We start from the raw sequence: 22,448 nt of genomic DNA, 5'->3' as shown, positions 1-22,448 counted from the left end.
CTTTACTGACAGGAATGGATCTTTCAAGAGCTAGAGGAGTTAAGGTCATGGGATCTGGACTATTTAAAAAAATGGAACAAATTGTTTAAGCATAATGTATGTAGATATTTATAACATTCCAAACATATTTATTTACACTCCTGTACCCCTCTCTTTTTTACGATCAGTTCTTCACCACATAAATACATTTAGGAGCCTTAGGTTTATTTACCCCATATAAAATTTGTCCTGTGACTTTCGTAGACTCAGTAAAGAATAATCTGTGCTTCTACCTGAATGGCTTTTTAGAATGTTTGACAAAAGATGCTATACTAAATACATCTCAGAGGTATACTTGTGACTTGGGTGAATAAAATACACATTTTTCCTCATCATAAAATTATATTTTCCCATTTCTTTTCCTTAAGGTCCACTTCAATTTTTTCAAATTCCTAAGTCTACAAAAAGATAAATATTGGAAGGAGCATTAACAAGCTTGGTAAGTATTCCTTATTTACCTGAAGTAGCAGAAAATGATGATAAGCACCAGAAGAATACTGCAAACCGTCACCGAGATCAGCAGGGCCTTATGATGAATGTTTCCTTCAGCAAAGTCTGGGGTTAAAACAAGGAAGGTGGAAAATTTGGAAAAGGAGGTGGTACAAAGTCAGTATTAAGAGACACACACGCTTTAAAAAGTACAGCAAGCATGATTTCCTTTCTTTTCTACCAAAGCCCTGTGCAAGATACCCCTGGATTCCCCAGGCATTTTTTGCACTTCCTCTTTGACCCTCACTGACCAGGGCAGTACAAGCACCTTCAAAAAGCCTATTTGTTTTTTCAGCCTTCACTCAGGCAAAACATTGCCTTGATTTGCAACTCCCTGTTTGGCTCTGAATGAAAAATCAATTAAGACCTGTAGCTCTGTGTCTTAACCTAAGTGAGCAGCCAGGACATAGAAAAATTACTGCCTCTATCTTAAATCATTGTTATTAAGTAGCATCCTATCAAGCAGTTAATGTAAAAAAATTTAATAATTGCATTTATCCTAGGAGAGGACACAGTGGACCATCCAATCCCAAGAAAGGAGACCACAGCAGGCCTTGAAAGTATTTTTCCATCACTAGAGAATAATCTGCCTCGCAGATCCTGTTTTAAACACCTGAGCAGGAATTTTTCTCTTCCATTCGCTCTCTAGCAGCATTGTGTGCCAGCAAGTCCTTCCTATGCACATTGGCAAAACTATCATTCCAGCAGCTATTCTGTAAAACACTTTGAAAATTAAACGTGTCAAATAACTTTTAGAAAATGCCATTATGTAGAAACTACTACTATGTTTCAGTCAATCTTTGCATGGGAGACTCATATTCTCCTTCAAAGTACAGCATTAATCTCCAAATCTGTACTCCTAACTCAGACAAGTCTGACCTTCATGCATGCTCCTCTGCTGAAAACCAAAGAAACCTAGCATTATTCTTCTTTAACCTCCTTTGCCCCCCAAACTTTCAAAACTATGGTATTTTAGCATGTAGGTACACACAACACCCTCCCAAAGTTGCTATCTGATATAATGCAAATGAGGACGATGTTTTCTGAAGCTCTTCCAGCCTTGCTGTTTTGCATCTTTCACACTAATGCCCAACACATCGTAATACGCAAGAAATCTATCCTTATCGACTCATCCTGGAACAGCACTATTACATTTCAGATTTACAAGGGTAATAAGATGAGATTCCTAGGGGACTCTTGGTTTACTGTCAGGCTGTTTTATTTTAAAGATCCAGTTTCTGCTTCTGTTTTTGCCCCCAAACTATTTTTTTCCTTCCCCTTCCCAATACAAACAGCGATTACCTACCAAAACACCTTTTGATCACACTGGTCATGTTATAACCTGCCATTACCTGCTCTGGGAGCATTAAAAATGTAAACATTCAAGACACATCTGATGCCTTTGAAAGAGGACACTGACACGATGTCTATCAGGAAAACACTGGAGCCCCTTATTCTCCTTGCCACAGCAGATTTCTACCTGGCCTGCCGCTCCAAGTGGGTTGTGAGCCGAAACTGAGAGCCCACTGGGGAATCCAGACCTCTCCCACAAAGGCTGCTCAGCAGGGCTAAGGGCTCCAGTTCATGCTTTGTAAGCAGCATGGGTTGGCCAGCCATTTTAAAATGTGTCGTTTGTAATAGTTTAAGATGTTGCAGCCCATCAGCTGAGGAGAGGATAAACTGAGCACACATACCATATAGTGGGACTTTGTACTTAGGAGAAACCTGGTTATCTGTCCGCAGCAAGGCTTTTACCGTTTCGCAGAATAAGCCACGGTGGAAGGTTGCTTTTTGTGCTTAGCAGTAGTGAAAGCTGGTATCAGATGCAGAAGGCACAATACAGATACTGCTCATACTTGTGTATGGTAGACATCATAGCCATGAAGTCTCTGCATTTACTCAGACATAAAGTGTTGCACTACCAGAACTTCTAAAGCACCCATACGGTTCATGTTGCCTGTGTGTGCCCGAGTATGTATATTCTGGAAAGGGATGATAAAGATACCGAAATCTTGAATCGAATCAAATTCCAGCCATTTTTAGGGTTTAAATGATCTAATGTGCTCAATGTTTCTAATGGGCTTCTCCTATTCAGAAAAGTCAACAAACGTAGTTTGATTTTCCTGGAGTGCTGTGTAGCTCTCCAACTTCAGACTCCAGCACTGCCAAATTTTTTGATACCTGAATGCAATTATGTGAAACAAGTGCAAGGAAATATGCAAGACATAAAGGAACATGTCTTGTTCCTCGACCTCCGTGCTGGGAATGGCTGATGCCGACTCCAGCAGCAGCGATGCTTACACTCTTGCAATAGGTCATGTCCCCTGTGCTGGCAGTGTCAGCTAACACAGCTAACGTAGGACCACTACTAGCGGTTCACTGTGCACAGCATGGGTATGCAACTGGCTCTCACAGGAGAGGAGAATAACTTCCATATGTCTTTATATTTATTTGGCTATGTATGATGAGAGGCAATACTGATGATAAGTGAGCTATTGTCTCACCTTTCAAATACTTCCTTCATTTTCAAGGCATCTTGGCAGAATTTCATTTGCTTGCTCACTTGAGAACTTCATAAACCCACTGGCATGTGGACAACACAAGATTAAAAGCATGCCCCCATTCTTACACCAGCATTGTCTGTTTGTTCTGCTGAACTGAGCCAGGCTGATTCTGCTGGAGACCAACTCTTTTCTCTTCCTAGAGCCCACACTGTTCCACACAGAGCAATAGGACAAACCTCCCTTTCCCTGCACCTTTTTTGGCACCTCCTTGACCAGGCAGATGGATGGGGCAGCTCAGCTTTGAGTCCACTTAATCACTGGCTCATGGGCTTTCTGGTAAAGACAGTTGTGGGTACCAGTCAGTGCCAGTTTGCGTGATGGAGAGACTCTGTCCTTTAAAAAGTCCAGTACTGTGCTTTTTAGTGTTATGTTACCCAGCAACTGCAATGTGCCAAGCAGCCGGGTTATGAGAATAAGCAGTAGCTTCCATGGAGGCAGCAGTGAGCAATTACTGTGCAGGGAGCACAAAATAAACATGCAGTAGCTTTAGGAAGCTTCTTCACATACCTCAGCTGGCCAATAATAGCAAAGCCCAGCAAACGGCACATTAACAGTTTTATGTTGTACAAAAATGGTGCTGTGTGCTGCTATCACTGGTGAGGAGCACAGAAAGGGAGAGATGGCAACAAAAGGAAGGTCTTCAATGATACCAAGCTGCCCTTCAGTTATTTACCCATGATTTCCCCCTCTTCCATCACTTGTTCCCTTCACTCTCCCACTCACAGGACCATGCTGAGGAGTGCACTGAAAATGCCACCCAGCAGGTTCAAGGGAGAAGTCAGCATATCAAAGGGAGAGGAGGTTCTCCTCCCTCCCCAGGTCCCTCCAGTTCACAATATTACAGTTATCCAAGTAAAAACTGCAGTGAAATCCGAGGCGTGGAGACTGTGTGAACACATCAAACCCCATCATTCCTCCAATCATTCCCTTGCCCATTCATCACTAGTTCTACAAGCAGGGAGCCAGACACGGTGGCACCACCACTTCTGCTTATATAGGCTTTAAATCAGTAAAGACATATTTCTCCTTTTGACTGGTCTCAGCCTGCACTTTAGCTGGGATTTCCAGGAATATCTTTTATTGTTTAAAGCAGAGGTGTTGTATCCGACCTAATTGTGACTTCCATTTCCTTAATAAGACAGATGTACAGCTGGGATAAGGACTGCATGGTTTCTCTGAGGGTATTTTATCCTGCTAGTTCTGTACCAAGATGAACTCAAAACTTAGGCTTAGCTGTTGTTTCTTCCACCCTGTTTAACAAGCCTTGCTTTGACCCTTGTTAATTCTTCTAGCTTCCAGTCTCGTGTATGTGGTCCTGCTTTCTTTTCATGGCAGGAGAGTGAGTAGGGGGCTGGGGGTAAAACCCACTTCCCATCACATGCCAGGTCTGGAAAAGAACTTTGGGAACGTAAGTGACTTGCCCTTATGATGTTACCTTGGTGCATAGGTTAATTTGCAGTTCAACAACCTCTGACCTCCAGCTGCATGCTCTCCCTAGAATCTGTTTCCCATGTGATATGACCTCGGACGTAAGTTCATCAGAAACCAAATTTCTGTTTGCTTTTAAATGCTGAGGAACATATACATTTTTAATGGAATCTGGGAGGTCAGAAGGTTGTTCCTAGCAGCTTTTTTTAAGCTCATCTTCTCTTTCTTTGTACTTACAGTTTATGTTAAATTTGATAGACAATTCTAACACTGCTCAGTCAATCACAGCCTAATCTAAATGTTTCCAGTAGAAACAATGCTCACAGTCATAGTACTTGGTACTGGCAGTAGCATGTATTTGTAAACTGTATTTGTACCTGGTTGCAGCGAAAACTATGGCTTTTCTCTGAGCTTTCAGATTAGGACACAGCAATGACAAATTAAAACAGGCCAGGCACCAAGAACAACGCATTTGCTTACCTTCATAAAGGTGCTGACTTTAGCCCTGTCCAGCCACATTAATGAAGCAGCTCCTGAAACGTATTTTCATGATATACTAGGAGGTTACCAGTAGTGTGAAAGTGTACTTCAAACAGAAGTCTTCAGAATGTGTTGAGTGAATACAACACCTTTTGTTTGTCATGCTAAATAGACAACTTTGCAACACAGAGCCACCAGAATGCTGTTCCAAATCTATGAAATTTTTCTTTCAACAAATATTCTCTCTGTTATTTTACGGGTGTGCTGCCATGGTGCCCAAACACACAGAGCAAAATCAACATTGATCCAAACAACTTCTGCCACTACCAAAAGCTTGTTTTATTGCTTACTGTATAAGTAGCAGAGAGTATTGCCAAATAACTAAAATCTTAATAAGGCAGATGTCTAGTGTTAGGCAATGTTCAGTATTTTTAAGTAGTTTTAATGTAGAATAAACTCAGCTAGCAGCAGAAAGAAATCATGGCAGTGTTTTCCAAAGTAAAATTATATTTATTGATATACTAAGTAAGTATGAACAAATATTGACTTCTTTTTAGAGCTTCTCTCTCAGTCCAAAGAACTTTCTGAAATGAAAAAACCAACAAAGTAGTACATAACTCTCATGTTGGAAGTCAAGAACTTTATGAGGTTTTGCTGACTTAACGGCTTGCTAGTAAACAGTGAAATATTTACATACTACTCTCCATAGGCCTGATTCTGCAGCCCATCTGTGCAGGATTTCATAGGCATGAAGGGAACAGCTTGCATGAGTGAAGGCTTTCTCTGAGCATGCATATGTAAGTACCTGCTGTTTGCATAGTTAAGAGTGCACCCGCATGCTGATCTGGATTTTCAACTCAGAATGCTCTGATTACAAATTCTCCTGCAACCTTGCACTGACTCTCACAGACTAAACTCCATGCTCACCACTTCAAATCTTGGCCATTGCTGCCAATGCCATGAGTTTAACATGGATGAATTTACACTTACTTAGCAATACATTTCTATAAAATTTAGCTGCAACATCCAGCCAAAATAGTTTTACCAACTTTCAGGAAGCGATATTTAAACAAGCAAACAAAAAATCTATAATTTTGCCCCAGAATCTACTAAGTTAGTACACATCCATTTGCATGGGTTCTTACTCTACCTTCTATTCTCAGCTGCATTTTTCACATAGAAAATACACCTTAGTGACTAGCTATTGTTCTAGTGCTAGATAATCAGGTCTTTTATATAAGAAAAGCTCAATGGTCTTCAGTCAACCTGGACTGAAGACCTAGACCCAGATGTGTGTGGAGTTATGAACAACAGTAATGCACGTTGCAGGGACTAGAAATAGTATTCAATTTTATTATCAGGTTAACAACATACATAGCAAGAGGCATCCTCTGCCATGACAAACAAAGTCTTTGGGATAATCACTGATAGGCAGCAGGTCTGTGCTAGGAAAGAATCGTGCAACTAATGCATCTGCTGCTCACTGCATGCATGCAATGGTAATAATACCAAGTACTAGCAACCATGGGTCAAGGCACTGCTCCCCACATGAGCTACAGGAATTCAGTGACACTGTTTAATGCAGTTTATCTCTCTAAGCATGTGCAGCTGGAGGGAGGTACTTTGGTTCTGGGCTCAAAGAGGAACAGCAGGAAAAGGTCAGTTTGGGACTGGATTTACGTCCCCTTACCTCGAGTTTTCAGTGGTGGCAGCGTAGGGTGAAGGTGTTTGTTACAGAAATCTTGGCCTGTGCAACATTCAATAGATCTTCTTTGGTGTGGAATAGGAGTGTCCTGCAACAAACAATTTGATGGAAAGCAAAGTAATTATCTGTGTTGTACATACACATCATCACTCTGGCACTTGAGCAAAAGATGTTCTTGTTAGCTGGACTGCAGTCTGTTACAGGATGTGTGGAGTAAGGATATTTGCCACCGAGCCTATCCAGCAACATTTCATCTAGATAATTAAGAGATTCATTCACCCCTAAAGGATTTCTGTTTGTGCCTTAGTGCTGCAAAAGGTACTGATTGTTTCTAATGGTGCAATCATTAGAACTGTGAAACTCATGTGAGTCCATCAGTTCGATTTGTATTTCTAAAATAAGCTAACATGGGTATTTGAAACAGTTTAGCCAGAATAATATAGGAATTTCTGTGTGGACTAATTTAGCTGCTGCTTCTACTCTCATGGGAAGCTGGGTATAATACCTCCCAAGGACCTTGATGATTAGACTGTTCCTATACTCATGTAGAATCATCTAAGGTTAATGCTAGCAAAGACAAACACTTTAGAGCGACCTTGCTCCACTGCCCATAGTTGTACCACTGCTGCAGTAGTCAGCAGGTGGTCACTGTACTTGAAGGGAATTTCTGATACCAGAAATCCAAAAACTAAAATGCAACTTCATGTAAGACATGAAGGTTGCTGTGGTCCATCAAATGCGCTCCTAAATAACTTTAGCTACCACGGAGACTTCAGGAATTAGATAGCATTTCTCTAAATTCAAACTTCCTCTGAGCTGGAGTGTTACTAGTAACAGCAGTGTCAACCCCCAAAACTTAACTTTTTATTACAAGCAGCTGTAGTATCACCATTTAGGGATTTAAACGCACTCCTCAGAGCAGTCAATGTGGAGCAACTAACATAGAACCATACAGTTCTATGGTTTGGATTGGAAAGGACTTTAAAGAGCATCTAGTTCCAACCCCCCTGCCAATGGGCAGGGACACTTTCCACTACACCAGGTTGCTCCAAGCCCCATCCAACCCAGCCTTGAACTCTTCCAGGGATGGGGCAGCCACAACTTTTCTTGGGAACCTGTTCCAACGTCTCACCACCCTCACAGTAAAGAACTTCTTCCCTACATCTAATCTAAATCTCCCCTCTTTCAGTTTAAAGCCATTATCCCTTGTCCTATCACTACCTAAAAATAAACAGAAGTGAAAAATATGGACATAGTAATATCTGTTGACTGCACTTCAATTGAAAGCTATCAAAAAGCTAAGCAACACTGGCAGCAAATGCTTTCTTACCCGACACTGGAAGTCAGAGCCCTCTAATCCAAGACATCCCTTAGTGACTAAATGTCCACCGGACTCATCTTCTTCTATTATGGTGAAGCAGTAGCCATCAGTACTGAGGATTGGAAAGAATAAATCAGGAAAAGGCTTTAAAGTGAAATATATGCTGCTGAATATAGTCTTAAACTTTGTTACTTGCCAGGCAAATCTGCCATTATCAATCGATGTACTAAGGCAGGCTGTAAGACTCAGGAACCCAAGGCAACCTACCTCTCTCAGTGCAGTCCAACAGCCTACAGCCCTGCAGACCAGCTCTTGCACACACAAAGGAGGCTCTGCCTTGGAGTTCACACTTACCTTTCCAACATTTAACACCTATAAACACCACTAACAAACACCTCAATTCTCTGCCTATGGTCATTAGTGTGTTAAGACTTGGGAGACCTATATAAATGTGAGCATCAATGCTACAGCAGGTCTACCTCGTGTGGGGAACAAGGCATGAATATTTGCACCACAGTGAAGATCTAAAGAAGGAAACATTTTTGAGGTACTAAACACAAAATATTATTAAGAGTGATTTGTGATTCTTGTTTTAACCATACTGCAAACTGCAATGCTCTTGTGTATGAGTCCTTGAGTTATTATCAACACCCTTCATAACTGTTTACTTGGGTTATAAGGCTGAAGTGATCCATAACACTTCGGTTTACAAGAACGTGCACCAGGGAGGACAAGTATACTAACAGATGGCTAGATGGTGCTGGTGATAAATGTCCTTCCTCAACGAAGGTCAAATGCCTGAATGCTATGGAAAGAGGGGGAGGAAGGCACGAAAAAGGTGGCTGCATTTTACTGAGACTGCTGTACGTTGATTTCTCTGCACTCTGAGGGAGATAAGCGCCATGTGCAAGAAACACAAATTGATTGATTTGCAGGAAGAGGAACCAAAAATAAAGAAAAAACTCTTTAATATAAGACATTAAGGTCACATAAAAATAAAATATTCTGTTATTTCCCCAGGAAAATAACACTGGTTATTATGTGCAATGAGTATTTTTCAGAAGAGAAGAAACAAACTCAGTTAAACCAAGGAAATAAAAAGAAATAAGGATTAGAAAACTGAAACACAGCAAAATTTCAGATTATTTGTTCCTTACTTGAATGAAAGGAGAATCTAACAGAGCTATAACAGCAAATGCAATGAAGATTAGGAAACAAGAGGCACAGTTACACATGTAAGAGATAAACACAATTTGTAAGTATTAACTACATGACAGACTGATGCTGGATAGGATCATGTCAAACATTTGCTGTGGCATATTTTTATATTAGTGGTGCAGGGTCTAGCCACAGTAAGCTTATTACTTCAAATAATAATCTATCACGGGTTATTGACTTCTGGATTTGAAAAGTAACCAGTTGCACATTACAAATGACTTTCTTGGAGAAGCAAGTGATGACTTCTACCTTTCTTTGACATTGTGCATATAAGTAATGCAAAGGAGACAGCAACCCTTCTGGGCAACAACCACCTTGATTTCACTGCTTAAGCTTAAAAGATAGGAACATTAGGATTGCCAAGAAGAGAGACTAAGGAATCCATTAGAGCAGAATATTATATTAGATTACATTTTATTTGTTTGCATGGTGCCTTTGATTCAAAGTAATGAGTAAGTTTAACCCAGGGGACAGAGTAACGAAACAATAAATTGCAATCAAGTGAAACACAAAAATGAACTCCACAGCCAACTGTCCCCAGCAAAACCAAAACACTCAGTTCACCAGAGGAAAGCAGGGAAAGGAAAAGTCAAATTGTTTGCAAAGGTGATAAAAAGAAGCAGGAAAGTCTGCAGTTTTATTTCTTATTTCTTTCCTGACTTGCCATGGAATACCAATCCTGAGCTCATTTCTGAAAATTAAATTCAGGCTCCTCGAGCACTTTAGTCCCTCTGAAAATTTTCCTCCGAATTTAAAGGGACAAATAAATTTGATTAGACAGACCAAACCAGAAAAGTTGCAAAGCTCCAACGATAAGGATAAATCATATTCCTTACTGGCAATGGTAGAGTAATGAAGGAGAAGTGTGAGACAAAAATAGCAATGCTGAGCAGAATAAACATTGGTACCACTTGTTTGTACCTCTAAGAAAAAAATAAACCCAAAAGCTTTCATGCAATGTAAAAACTCATTTTCATATTGAAAATTTCTCAGGTGTCTGGGCAAGAAGTAGAAGGGACTCTTCTGAAAAGAAAGAAGTATCTGCTTCCCCTCCCACCCCTGACCTGCTCTCCTGCTTTACAGGATGTCAGATGGACAATACGCTGCAAGTAAAGAGCAGAGCATATCCCTGCTGTTTTATTGATTACCTCATACCTGCGTATGGTAGAAATGAAACTGTTCTTACTATAGTAACAACTCAAAACCAAGTCAGATGAGTCTGCATTATCTTTAATTCTGTGTTTATTTTGTTGACTGTATAAATAGAAACATATGTACATCACTGATACATGCAAAGCAAGACGAAAAACCTATTCTCCACTTCTCAGCAAAATAATGTAGTATAGAATTATTATCTTAAATGCTGTAATTCGAATTCTGTGCCATTTGTTTCTACAAATGGTGTATAAAAAGGGAACTCAACCTGATGTTATTGAATACATCCAGGTACACATCCACTAACCTCCTCCACTAAAGCAACATCTTATCAGAGTACGGTGCAGGAGAGCGATTAAATACATTCTGGATGCGATCACTAATAAGCACATATTTGGTATGTCAGATATTCTCCAAGAGTAAAATCTTACAGCCAAGTCAAATGCAAGGAAAACAGAGGGAGTTAATGGTGGAAACACTGACAGACACTGATGTAGAAAGTGGTGCTATAATTACAGATTACCCAAAAGAAAAAGGAGATCTTAACGGAGACCTTTACTAAATGTCAGAAGAGAGGAACAGAGGCCAACAGCTTTGCAGCTGCTCACACAGATGTCCTCACTGGCCAACAGCCATTTCTCACAGAAGATGCGATACTTCAGCTACCAAAACTTGACTGCTGAAGATTTTCTGTCCTGCTCTGTGTGTGTGTGAGGCAGCCAGAGATGGCAATATGTAACTTGGAAAAGCAACATCTTCCCTTTGTCCAGTGCCCATCTCAAATAGATTGGTTAAATACCCTGATGAAAAGATATCTTATCTTTAGTTTTATTTGCAACTGAGTCCATATGAGTATTGTTATTTTTGTCCACTTCTCTTTATACTCCTGGTTTCAGTATCAGAAAGAGCTACAGCATCTTTTCATTTCCATCCAAAGTAACACAACAAGTTTCTACACTGTTTTTAAACATGATAAAAAATGTTAGATTATATTATATACAGAAAGTGGGAAGTTAATATTCTTCTGTAAAGACTGGCTGAAATAATCTAATTCACAAATTGGCTGACTCCCAATTTGCATCTAAGTCACGTATTTGTTGCATCCTTCACTTAAGGAAGATGATGAAGGCCAAACTTAGGAAAATGCTGACTTTGGACACCATCCTTAAATAAACAGTCACTGTAAATGTGCTCAACGCAGACTAATTTTTCAAAAAAAATAATATAGTTAGCAGCTGTGAATCAGGGAAGTAACATGAAACCAAGTGAGAAGAGCATTACACAGTTGTTGAGCCAGATGCACCTTCAGACGTTTGCACAACTACTCTGAAGGCCAGAAGAGACATACAGGTGTAACAAAGCAAAGAAGTTGGCTCACACTTGGCCACAGTTTCTGGCCACACGAGTCTCCAAGATGGTGACGTTGATCCTACCACACATGCTCTGCTGTGTATGGTACCTTTTGGCTCTCTGGGTGCTCAATGATAACCCTCCACAAAGAAAGAAAGATGGGTACCCAACGCATACGAGCAGAGCATCTTTTCATAGATGATATATAAGTCTATCAATCAATATTTTCTCTATTCTACTTGTCTTAACTATTCTCCCAGGACTGAGACATGACCCAGCCCACCAAATATGACTTGCATTGTTCTACTAAATCACAAACGAAATCAGACAGTTCTCCCTGACACATGGGGTCAAAATGCAGAAAACAAGCCCCTATGCCAGTGTGTGAGGGACAGCCCTAGAAACTGTGCAGGCTTCATGCTGACTGTGAGATTTGACAGGGTACCTCTGCATTTTCACCAGGACTCTCTAGCACCTTTCACTTCTGTGCAAAATCCATCTTAGTACATGTGAGAACTATCAAGAAGCAAATAGTCAAAATAAAGCTCGCATCTTCCTCTTTTCCTTTATTTTTTATTCCCTTCTTTCGTCTACAAAATTTAAACACAGACCAAATGTTTTCTTTTACTTGACCTTAAGGTTACACTGCAGTTGCATTTGTATGATGTAGCTGTTTCCTTAATGCTAGGACAGGCTTAATGTGGAAATACGCTGTTACAGTTTGGGTTTTTTTATATAAGTAAACTTAATATGCAAGGGAAATGTTAGGTATTCCAGCACTTTCTGCACAGTAACACCAAAGTACTCCCACACTCAGAGTAATGCAACAGGTCTCAATAGAGGGAGACTGGACTTGCATTACTATTTAGCTTAAGGTTTATACTAAATATCTAATGGGCAAGCCCTGAGCAAAACTGACGAGGAGTTTCTGGGGCAGAGCTGAAAAGTGTGGGAGGGGGACTTTGTGTTTCTGTTTAAACACTTGGGGCAAAGTCACCTGTGGAGCCACGTATGAAACATACAGTCCTGGCAGAGAGGCAAGGAAAGACTGGCACTTGCAAGAATTTGTCTCTGTTGACCTTTGCTTTTTGTTTTAATCCTCAAAGAGGGCTCAACTGCCTCTGGTACAGCCCTGTATAAAGGATTCCATTCAAAAATAAAGAACAAAAAAATAATCGAAAGGCTAACTTGTAAGATTTCACCACAGCTCCTTTATCAGAAAATCTTCAACTTTACCCTAAAAATTAAAGGTGCTTAAAAGAAAAGTTGTCTGAACTCAGTGCTTTGGCCCACTGTGGAAATCCTCCTTCTACATACCAAATTACAAAGAAAATTCAATCCTATCATCTGGAGAATGCAAGAATGGAAATAACATCGTTCAAGTGAATTATCACCTCTGGTAACACTGGAAAAGCAACTTAATCATTTTATTGCTTTAGATAATCAAAGCTACCTCAAGACACAGTCGGCCAGAAACACAATCAAGACCAGTAGGCAATACATAAGAAATTAAACTCTATCATCTCAATCTTTTAAACCGTCAGCATTTATTTGTGAATGGAAATTAGAGTACAACAAGGCACCTAATCAGTCTCTGCCTTTGCTGTAATCCCACTGCAGTCAAAACCAATTAAATCTAACACTACTTTTTAAAATATGCAATTAAATATGATTAGACACAAACTGCCTGCGCACCCACTTTGTACACACAAAACTTGAAATGGAACAGTAAAACAAGGTCCTGGTTGTGTTCAAAGCAGCTTTGAGCTTCTTTACTGAAAGCCTTTTATGAACTGCACAGATGTTGGGAAAGAAGAATAGTTTCAACTCGCTGCAGGTTAACACACCCTTTACAAGCAGATGATTGCAAATTTTCTGTAAAGCTCTTTGTTGCCAGGGCCCTGGTGAACACACTAGAGCTTCATTAGAGCACACTAATGAGCTTCAACTGCCCAGAGTGGCACCTGGGACACTGCCTGCCAGCCCCCCATCCCCTGGCCAGGGCTTCTACTTAAGCTCAGGTCTGAGATTCAAACACCGCTCTGAGTGACAGCACAGGAGTGCCTGTCTCCAACCTCATCTCCTGCCTGGATCCAGATCACTACTAGCCATGTGAAGGGACTTCAAGGGAGGTGTCTCTGCCTGTTGTGTTCAGATATCCTTGGGAAAATGGGGTCCTGGTAGGTGGGGATATGGCTGGCCCTAGCATCACCCTCACATTCTGGCTAGGCCCCCCAGTGCTCTCTAACAGTAACCCTCACCTGATGAGATGACTCTGTAATGGGGTTTCCAAAACTTGTGCTTGTGGATTTCCCTATTTTTTAAAGCATGTTGCCTAGAGCTACTGTTTTTCTGTTGACACAGGAAACAATCTGCATTTTAAGCTAAAGCCGTTATCCTTGGCTCCCTAAAGTATTATTGGACTTCAGCTGTGGAAGTATAAAGAAAGGGAAATTCTGTATAGGAACACAGCAAGATGTTAAAAGGATTTGATACAGATGTGGTTAAAGAATATTGACTTTTAAATTTCTAAAAATACAATCATGGAGAGGATTGAAAATGGCCACCAGATGTCCTCATTTTTATAGAAACATTCAGACTACTGGTACTACAGGCAGGATCTATACTTCAATAGATAAATACTTGCGGTAGCAGACCAGAATCTTCAGGTGGGATGGCAGACTACTTCTTCTGAGAATTTTTTAATGATTGCAATAGGACTAGCTATTTTATTCCAATAATTCTAACTTAAACACAGCTGGAAGTGTTTTCACATTGAACTTTCAGAGCCCTTGCCCCTGGGCACACAAAAGGCTTCCCTGCTTAGGTAAGCGCTCTGGTAGAGGCAGTGCCTGATGCTCTCCAGAACCCAAATCCTGGTTATATATGTTATCAGTGAATTTCACAGGTGTCAGGGCTTTGCCAGGCCCTTGGGTGCCCCAGCACATGCTGGCTTGTCCTGCAGGGCTGGCAGATATGAACTCTGCAAGTCCAAGCATAGCACAAAGTTTAACAGACTGACAGAACTTACAAAAGCATGGATGCATTTTTCATATAAAATGTAAAAGGCTTATAGTGGCTACATCTGGGAGAAGCAATAATCTAAAGCAGTTATTTATTATTCAGACAAACACAGTGTGATCGATACTGCTTAAACTTCAATATGGGGAAATTTCCTTTACAGTGAAGTTCAGTGAGAATTCCTGAGTGCTTTCAAACTGTGCCAACACTTGTTCGGGCATGTAGTATGAAGTTCAGGATGAAGTATGAAGTTACTGCCTGACTAGTAGGAAGATCCCCAAATACAGGGAAAATGAATAATCCCTGCTAACATGGTTGGTCCTGGCCAAATCTTCTGAAACCTGGTGTCAACCCAGACAGCTAACTGGAGACCTAAGAACTACTCTTTCCTAACAATAGACTTAGGACTCTCTCATCTCTGTAATGGCCTGTTTCACTTTTCATCCAGAATTCCAGCTATGTAGTAGGGAATTCAAGAAGGGAAATGATTATAGGCTACCAATTCAGCAGATGCAGGGAAAACAAGGGGTGTTGTATCCTTTGTATCTCACACCAAAGAGAAAGAGCCATAGTAATGATCATCCTGAAAAGGATTATTGCTGACAAGCCATGAAGGAATGCTGTTGCTCACTGTGCAAGTGGCAAGATGGATACTGCTCAAGTGACAACATAGGATAGGAAAGAGGAGTAGCTCTAATACGAGTCTTTAACTGTTCCCACTTCCCTGGACGGAAAAGTGATTAACATTTGATGGGTAAATTCCAGTTTCAATTACTATTTTGATGTCTAAATTGGAAAAAAAAAAATTGTCACTCAAGTAGAACATTCAAGCCTGAAATGTGCAAAGATTATGAAGACAAAAGGCGTTATAACTTTGTAGTTTACCACTTAACTACCTATTCGTGTGCATTAACACCTAAAAATACATTTGGTATTTGACGCTGTAAGGGGAACTCTGAAGAGAGTTTAAGTATTGCAGTGAGGGGAAAATGCACAAATCCATTTTAATGGGGCATTTACTCATAGGTCCTGGTAACATGAAAAATAGTTAATGTCAATGATGCCTACAAACCAAAGTGCAACAGCAGGCCTACCCAGCTGGGGTATAAAACTTGTTCAATGGGTTCCTTAACATGGATCCCTTTCTGCTTCCTAATTCATGGATTTAAAAGTCATCTGCAACTTCTCTGTTACTGTGTGTGTGAGACAGCACATGTGAAAGCAGTGACTCTTGCTGGGCAGGAACAGGAAACAGCTGATTCACACTGCAGGGGATCTGCAAATTGATATCAGAGTGGGTTTTTACAGCTTTTTAAACAGACTGCCATATGAGAGCAGTTAGACCTAACTCCTTGCTAGAGTATGGGTTTGTCAGAAGAGGACAGAAATGGGAAATGGTATTTACAGCTGTCATCAAAGCTTTGGTATGCTTCAGTGTGAAACTGCAGGCTGAACAGAATTAAGTCTGGCTACAAAATAACACTGAAATCCAGCAAAACAATATCTTCAGCAACCTTAGGTTTTCCCCATTTATCTTTTTCATGTGCTACCTTGAAAAGCTGACACAACAGTAGACTCTCACCTCAAACAGCACTGCATACCCAACTGGCATGTCTGGTTGGGTCCACATCTGTGCCCTGCTTTGTTTCTCACATTCCCACAACTCCAACTAGGCTATAGCTGATGGTGAGTATCTCCAGTATCTTACCTGCTCTAAGTAAGCAGAGAAGTTTAAATTTCTCATGTGGAATATGAGGGGCTCAGACCTACTCTGCTGCACCTGAAGCAAACTGTACATGCGCCTCAAGCTAAGACAGAGATGTTTAACCACTACCTGCTTATGGGCAGGCAAACAGGTACCCTCAGTCACCTCTGTTGCTTCAGGCAATGTCAGGTCAACACAGACCACAGCTGTGCCTTCAAGAGGACTGTGCAGAGCTGGACATGCCCCTCCCTGAGGAGACAGAGGATGTGAGGAAGCAGAATCCAAACTAAATGAGAGGTTTGTAGTACTCTAAACACAAAATCAAACAGACGGCTACAGCTAGCATAAGAAAATACTCAACACTTCACCTCAAGAAAAAGATCACTATCCTTTTAGCACAGAAACAAGAAAAAAAGCCTTAAGCACCTACAAAAGATAGCTCAGCTATTGCAAAGACGTGCTAAGAGCAGGGTTCTTATAAATGGTGTTCCATAGACAGTAATTATAACCTTATAAGCATTTACTGACATTTCAGTATATATTTCCATTAAATCTCCTCTCACTAACTGCATCCACCTTTAAAAACAAACTCCTACCTTCAGAATATTTCATATACAGTGAATTAACACAAGTATTATCTAAAACTGCAAACACCCTAACATAAAAGTCTAAGTATGTAGCTGATATCTAGGTAAAAATTACCTCTGATTTCAATTACTGCTTAAACAAAAACTCCAACTTGCATCCTGGGACTGCTGAGCTACAACAAATAGGTTTTCCTCATGTTTCACCACCAATTATGTATTCCACAAACCTGCAGGTGCTGTTGACTGAGTCCTCAGGACAGTGGTGGTGGCACTGACAGGACAGCTTCTTCGGCAGAGGGGCAGGTGCTGTGCTCTCACCATCATCTTTTCTGGTCTCCATGCTCAACTTGCCAGAACTTCGCAAGGGCATGTTGTCTAGAAAATTTGCTATAAATATAAGGGGTGGGAAAAAAAAGGAACAGTTACAGGCTGCTTTGCAAGACTTGAAATAAAGGCTTTAAAGTATTGCCACCCATCAAAACTTGAGAAAGTTATTTGAGCTGGATGTTGACTACAGAGTGGTCTTCTCTAGAAGCCTCTGAAATGGTCACTGCGTTTAAGCCTTATTGGGCCTCAGCAGCATTACAGCAAATTGATGTTGAAGTTCTGCTGTTGCCAAAGAGATATGCTGTGCTTTTCAGATTGCGAAGTACAGCCTTTCTCCTTTTGCACTACACAGGTCAAATCCTTGGCTACACCTTTATACTTTCTTTGTCTCTCTACTTGGCACACATCTACAGCCAGTGAACCCCATAAAAATCAGTGAGATTTACAGTACTCCAGGCAGAGCAGTACATGGGCATACAATTTAACGATGATTTAACAGAAAGTTATGTTCTTTTAAGTTCAACAGCACTTTCTCTCAGTGAATTGCATAAATGCTACTTGGAAAATGAGGAAAAACAGTTTATTTCTATTAAAAAAATAATTTATAAATAAAGTAAAAGGCAAGAATGTGGTTTAGAGTGAACAGTACTGAAATATATGGAGGTGATTACTTGTAAAAATATCAGAGCACTGAATCTCCATGGAGCTGGTGGAGTACAGCTAGACATGTTGGTGATGAGCTAGGAGTTAAGTCCCCTCCCCCCAGCTCTACTCATAAATATCAGCTTTCAGTGCTTGTGAATATTTTAAGCCTCAAAGACAAAAACGCGATCAGCATGAAAAGCTTCAACTGGCAATTTCTCACTTTCCTTTTGCTTCTCTGTAAGAAATCTTACTAAAGGGTCATTTACAAACAGCTGTCTCCAACAGAGTAGTTGAAAAGCAGGCTTGAAATTCTTGATTTACTGTTAGGTCTTTAGAAACAATTGGCATTATTATTTTGATTGGCTCCTGAACTGCTGCTTTGACCTTAATTAAAATCTTCCCCAAACCTCCATCATCAGGGCTAATATATTGTGGAGCTGACAGAAAACTTAGAAACTTCGGACATGTAGGCTGGCATTCAAATTTACACTTTCAAGAGTTTGAAGAGGTCATGCAGCATAGGATTTTGCTTTCAGCTAATGCCCAGGGTCAAAACTAGTGTAAAATCATGGAAGTTTAGTGCTGAATACAATCGAACAAAATTGAAAGACACAGGAATAACATTTTCAATCAGATCATTTCTCATCTTCTAAAAAGAAATTCTTCTCATTCCATTCTCTGGTTCCCTTCATGACTTAAATTCCTGACTGCTAGCTAAAAAGATGGGCAGATCTTTTGCCTCTGAAATTCAGATTTCTCACACAGCAGATGACCATGGAACGTGCAAGAACATTTCTCCCACTCAGAGTTGAGTTTCAACAAGGTTGCTTGACTTCAGAGCAGAAAGATTTTCAGCAGTCCCTTCCCCAGAATGTAACATGTAGGTAGAAACCCACAAGAGCTTGCCAGTTTGGCAACAAGTTCCTTCTGATTTCAGGTGTGAAATGCACAGTATGGGATGGTGAAGAGCCAACTCCTTTCGCATTTGCTGCTGTGCTGTAACAAGTGTATGTTGGTCATGCAGCCCTGGCTCTGGCTAAGGATTAGAAGCCCTCTGGGTTCTGAAAGGTATCCTAAGGAACTATGTCCAAGTGCCATGAAAGCAAGGGATTTCAGGCTATTTAAATCTGGCTGCTTCTCTGCAGTAGACTATTCTGTCAGTCTGCTTATGGCTAGTTTCCTGTCCCTGATGAACTCAGCACAGCTTGGGACAACTGCAGAAAAACAGTGGTACCAGGAAAAAGGTTATTGTAGTCTGCTGAGAAACGTCCTGACTGCATCAGGGAATTAATCAAAAAAGTAACCTCCATCAAATTCAGTTGATTTTCTCAGCTTCTTTCTTGTTTCACTAAAATTCATCAGCATGTACAAAGCACCTTCCACCACAAAGATAGGCAGGCAGCCACTATTGCTTTCACGTCACTTTGGAGTACTGTTCATGAGAAATACTTTCCTCTGTAGGACTGGGACCACTTGGAATTGTGATATGATGGCCTCTGTTACGCGTCTCTACCTGAGAAGGGGGAATGTGTGCTCAGAAGCAGCATGCTCCTGTTGTTTGGTTTCTTTTTCAAATGTGTTATGAGTGTCTCTCTCCATGCTTTGTTTCACCTGAGCTCCTTTACAGAAAGGCATGTCTACAAAGACCATGAAGCCAGGAGAAGGAAAACAGGGAAAATAAAGTGCTTTAAAAGGTCAGCATTATCCTGGATGACCATGAGCATGACTAATGTCTAATGTAAACCCTTACTAACATGCCAACAAATAATTCTTTATAGATAAATTCTTCCATTTTGCCTCACTTCGTCCTAGACTTCACGGTAATTTATGAGCACTAAGCTTTTGCTTTGAAATACCTTCTCATGTGGCAAAACCCTTCATGGTTTTCCAGTTTGTTCAGCTAACATTTTTTTAAATGATAGAGAAGTGATCACAGATCCCAACTCCACAATCACAGTGAAGTAACTATCAGGATTAACTGGCTTTAAATAATGCTGTTTAAAGGTGGTTTGACAGATCTATAGACAGTGGTACCTCACACCCAAAAGTAAAATCATTTGTTTAAGCTTTGCATTGACTCATGATGCGGGTACAAAAAAAAAAATTGATCTAAAGAGCCCATCTCTTAGTCTACATTCAGTCCTCAAGCCCTCTGCCATGGCTGCCAATAAGTACTCCAACCCCTGCCAACTGTAGCCGTAGCTATGCGATTTGGACAGGATTTCTCCACTAGATCCTGGATAAAGCCCAGTAACTCATTTCACACTGGCCCACAGCCATCAGATGGTAATGACTTTTGGGCACTGCTCTGATTCAACAAGTCTAGTATGTAGGAGGTGAAAAGCTCTGTATTTTGTAGTCCAAATCTTGAACCATCCTCTTTCCAGAGCATGAGTAATTAGCAATATTTGCCTTACCAGACTGATTCCTGTGCCACTGCTGCGTGATTTATGTATTGTCTATACAGTGAAAAAGCAGATCTCCCATGACCTTCCATGGGATTGTAGGAATAAAAGTCAACATCTGTTTTGGGAAGAAGCAAGTCTAAGGGCCACAAACAAGTCTCTTCAAAAAAACAAAAATCAACAAAAACCCCAAAACCAAAACAAACATACAAAAGCCTTTGCACTTGATGGAATGTCTGTTTCAACTGCTGCTGCTGCTTCGGACCTGAAACTAATTACATTCATATAAAAGTGTCTGAATAGTAATTAAAACAAAAAAGGTACAACCCACCCAAACCTTAAAAGAAAATCAGTTTACTTGATAGAAGTGATGGATAGAAATTTTAAACCAGAAGGTTACTTCATCTATACCCTGCACAAGCCTATACAGTTACTGTGCTTCTCCTTAAATCATATTTTTATTAAAAGATGAAACTACCATGCAATAGCTTGCTGGTGCTTCCTATGCTATATTATGAACTACAGCCTGATGACTTCCCTCCAGGGAAGCCACAGTTAGAGCATCAACATGATTGTTTTAAGAGAAAGGGAAATAACTAACTGCTAACTCACTGTACTTCACAGTCATCAGATAAAAGAATTTCCATGGGATATTTTTTGGCAAATAGTCAGCAATGAAAACACAGCACAGTTAAATAAGTTGAAATAAATTACACCTCTTAACTCAGCCTGATCTACTGTGTAAAATAGTCAAGAGGTAACAGTAAACCACTTTTTATTGGTGACAATCATATAACAGGCAAGGAAAAATACATCATGACAGTTTTCCTTTGCTGGATATTCAAGGCTACCATAAAACTCAAGGAAAGGTCAGATGCTGAGACTTGCATATTTTTGATCTAAAACCACAGTAAACAAAATCTGGCATAAACCCACCAGAAAAATGAAAACAACATGCTTTCCTTTTCAGTGTGTGACTACATTGCTCTAGTGAGCCCAAACTGAGGTTGGACTGAAATGGTGTTTGAAAAGAGCTGTACCCTGACATACATTCTCTGTAATAAATAAGCATACTAAAAAAAAAGTAGCTTTATTAGGCTTATCATGTACTATTTGCTTCATTTCACACCTGTGCTAGATTTCCTGTACACCAAAGTAAGTAGAAGCTACACATTGCTCCTTCTGATCTGTACATTTCAAAATTTGCAGTGGTTTTACTTCTATTCATGATCCAAATAAATGAGGTTTACAACCTGGTGCAATCTTAAACAATCTATCAAAGTGGTCTTCTTAAAAACTGTTTCTGTCTATATTTGTAGAATTGCCACTGAGTGCCAACATAGATACACATATACAGCACCACTTTATATAATGTATTTATTTACCAGAAATTTCTTTTGCATTTGGTTTGAAAAGGATAAGCACCCTTCTCTGAAAACTGTTTAAACCATCTTAAGAACATGATGGTATTAGCTAAATTAGTCAAGTTCAGCATGGAATGTAACAAGCTGTCACAAAGCCACTGAGACAAGACCCTTCAAATTAATACTCATACCACACTACTCACAACTTAAAACGGCAAAGGCTTCTTTGGTGTCACAGCCCATGGAAAACGCACGCGAAACTTGCTGTTCACCATTACATCACAGTTTGATTGAGTGTTACTTTCTCCTGGTTTCCTCTCATTTCTGCTATCCACGGTTAATCACTGACTTACTTAAGTATTTTTAATTTGGAAGAAAATGAGAATTGGTTGGCGCATTTTTCATAGCATGAGATAGTGTACCAACAAAACAGGAAAAAAGGCACAAGGCTTCTTTAAAATCTCCAAAGGAAAGTACATGTAAAGTGTGTTAGCCCGACAGCTTGGACTCAGTAAAGTCTACCACTACCCACTGTAATTCCCCATTAATAAATAATTTTCCCAACTCTATAGGATCTCTCACTTAATTCTATCTTCTACAACCCTTTGGTTCCATCTATAAATGTTCCATGACAAACAAAAGCTT

The 22,448-nt window shown here is 40.2% G+C and overlaps 1 protein-coding gene across 1 annotated transcript in view; it reads right to left on the bottom strand.

The window, feature by feature from the left end:
* The window catches only part of BMPR1B (bone morphogenetic protein receptor, type IB), a 30,065-nt gene extending 12,624 nt beyond the window's left edge, over window positions 1–17,441 (bottom strand). Inside the window, exons 1-4 of the mRNA XM_010020007.1 lie at window positions 17,290–17,441; window positions 8,036–8,138; window positions 6,691–6,793; window positions 498–594 (exon numbers count right to left, since the gene is read on the bottom strand). Coding sequence (XP_010018309.1) covers window positions 498–594; window positions 6,691–6,793; window positions 8,036–8,138; window positions 17,290–17,432 — 446 coding nt within the window. The 5' untranslated portion in view covers window positions 17,433–17,441. The remainder of the gene's footprint in view (window positions 1–497; window positions 595–6,690; window positions 6,794–8,035; window positions 8,139–17,289) is intronic.
* Window positions 17,442–22,448: the final 5,007 nt, after the last annotated feature.

Source organism: Nestor notabilis, unplaced genomic scaffold, assembly GCF_000696875.1.
Source record: "Nestor notabilis isolate BGI_N333 unplaced genomic scaffold, ASM69687v1 scaffold13998, whole genome shotgun sequence".
In the NCBI taxonomy this organism is placed as follows: Eukaryota; Metazoa; Chordata; class Aves; order Psittaciformes; family Psittacidae; genus Nestor; species Nestor notabilis.
Note: the sequence above shows the minus strand (reverse complement) of the source record. Positions and strands in the feature narration are given on the sequence as shown.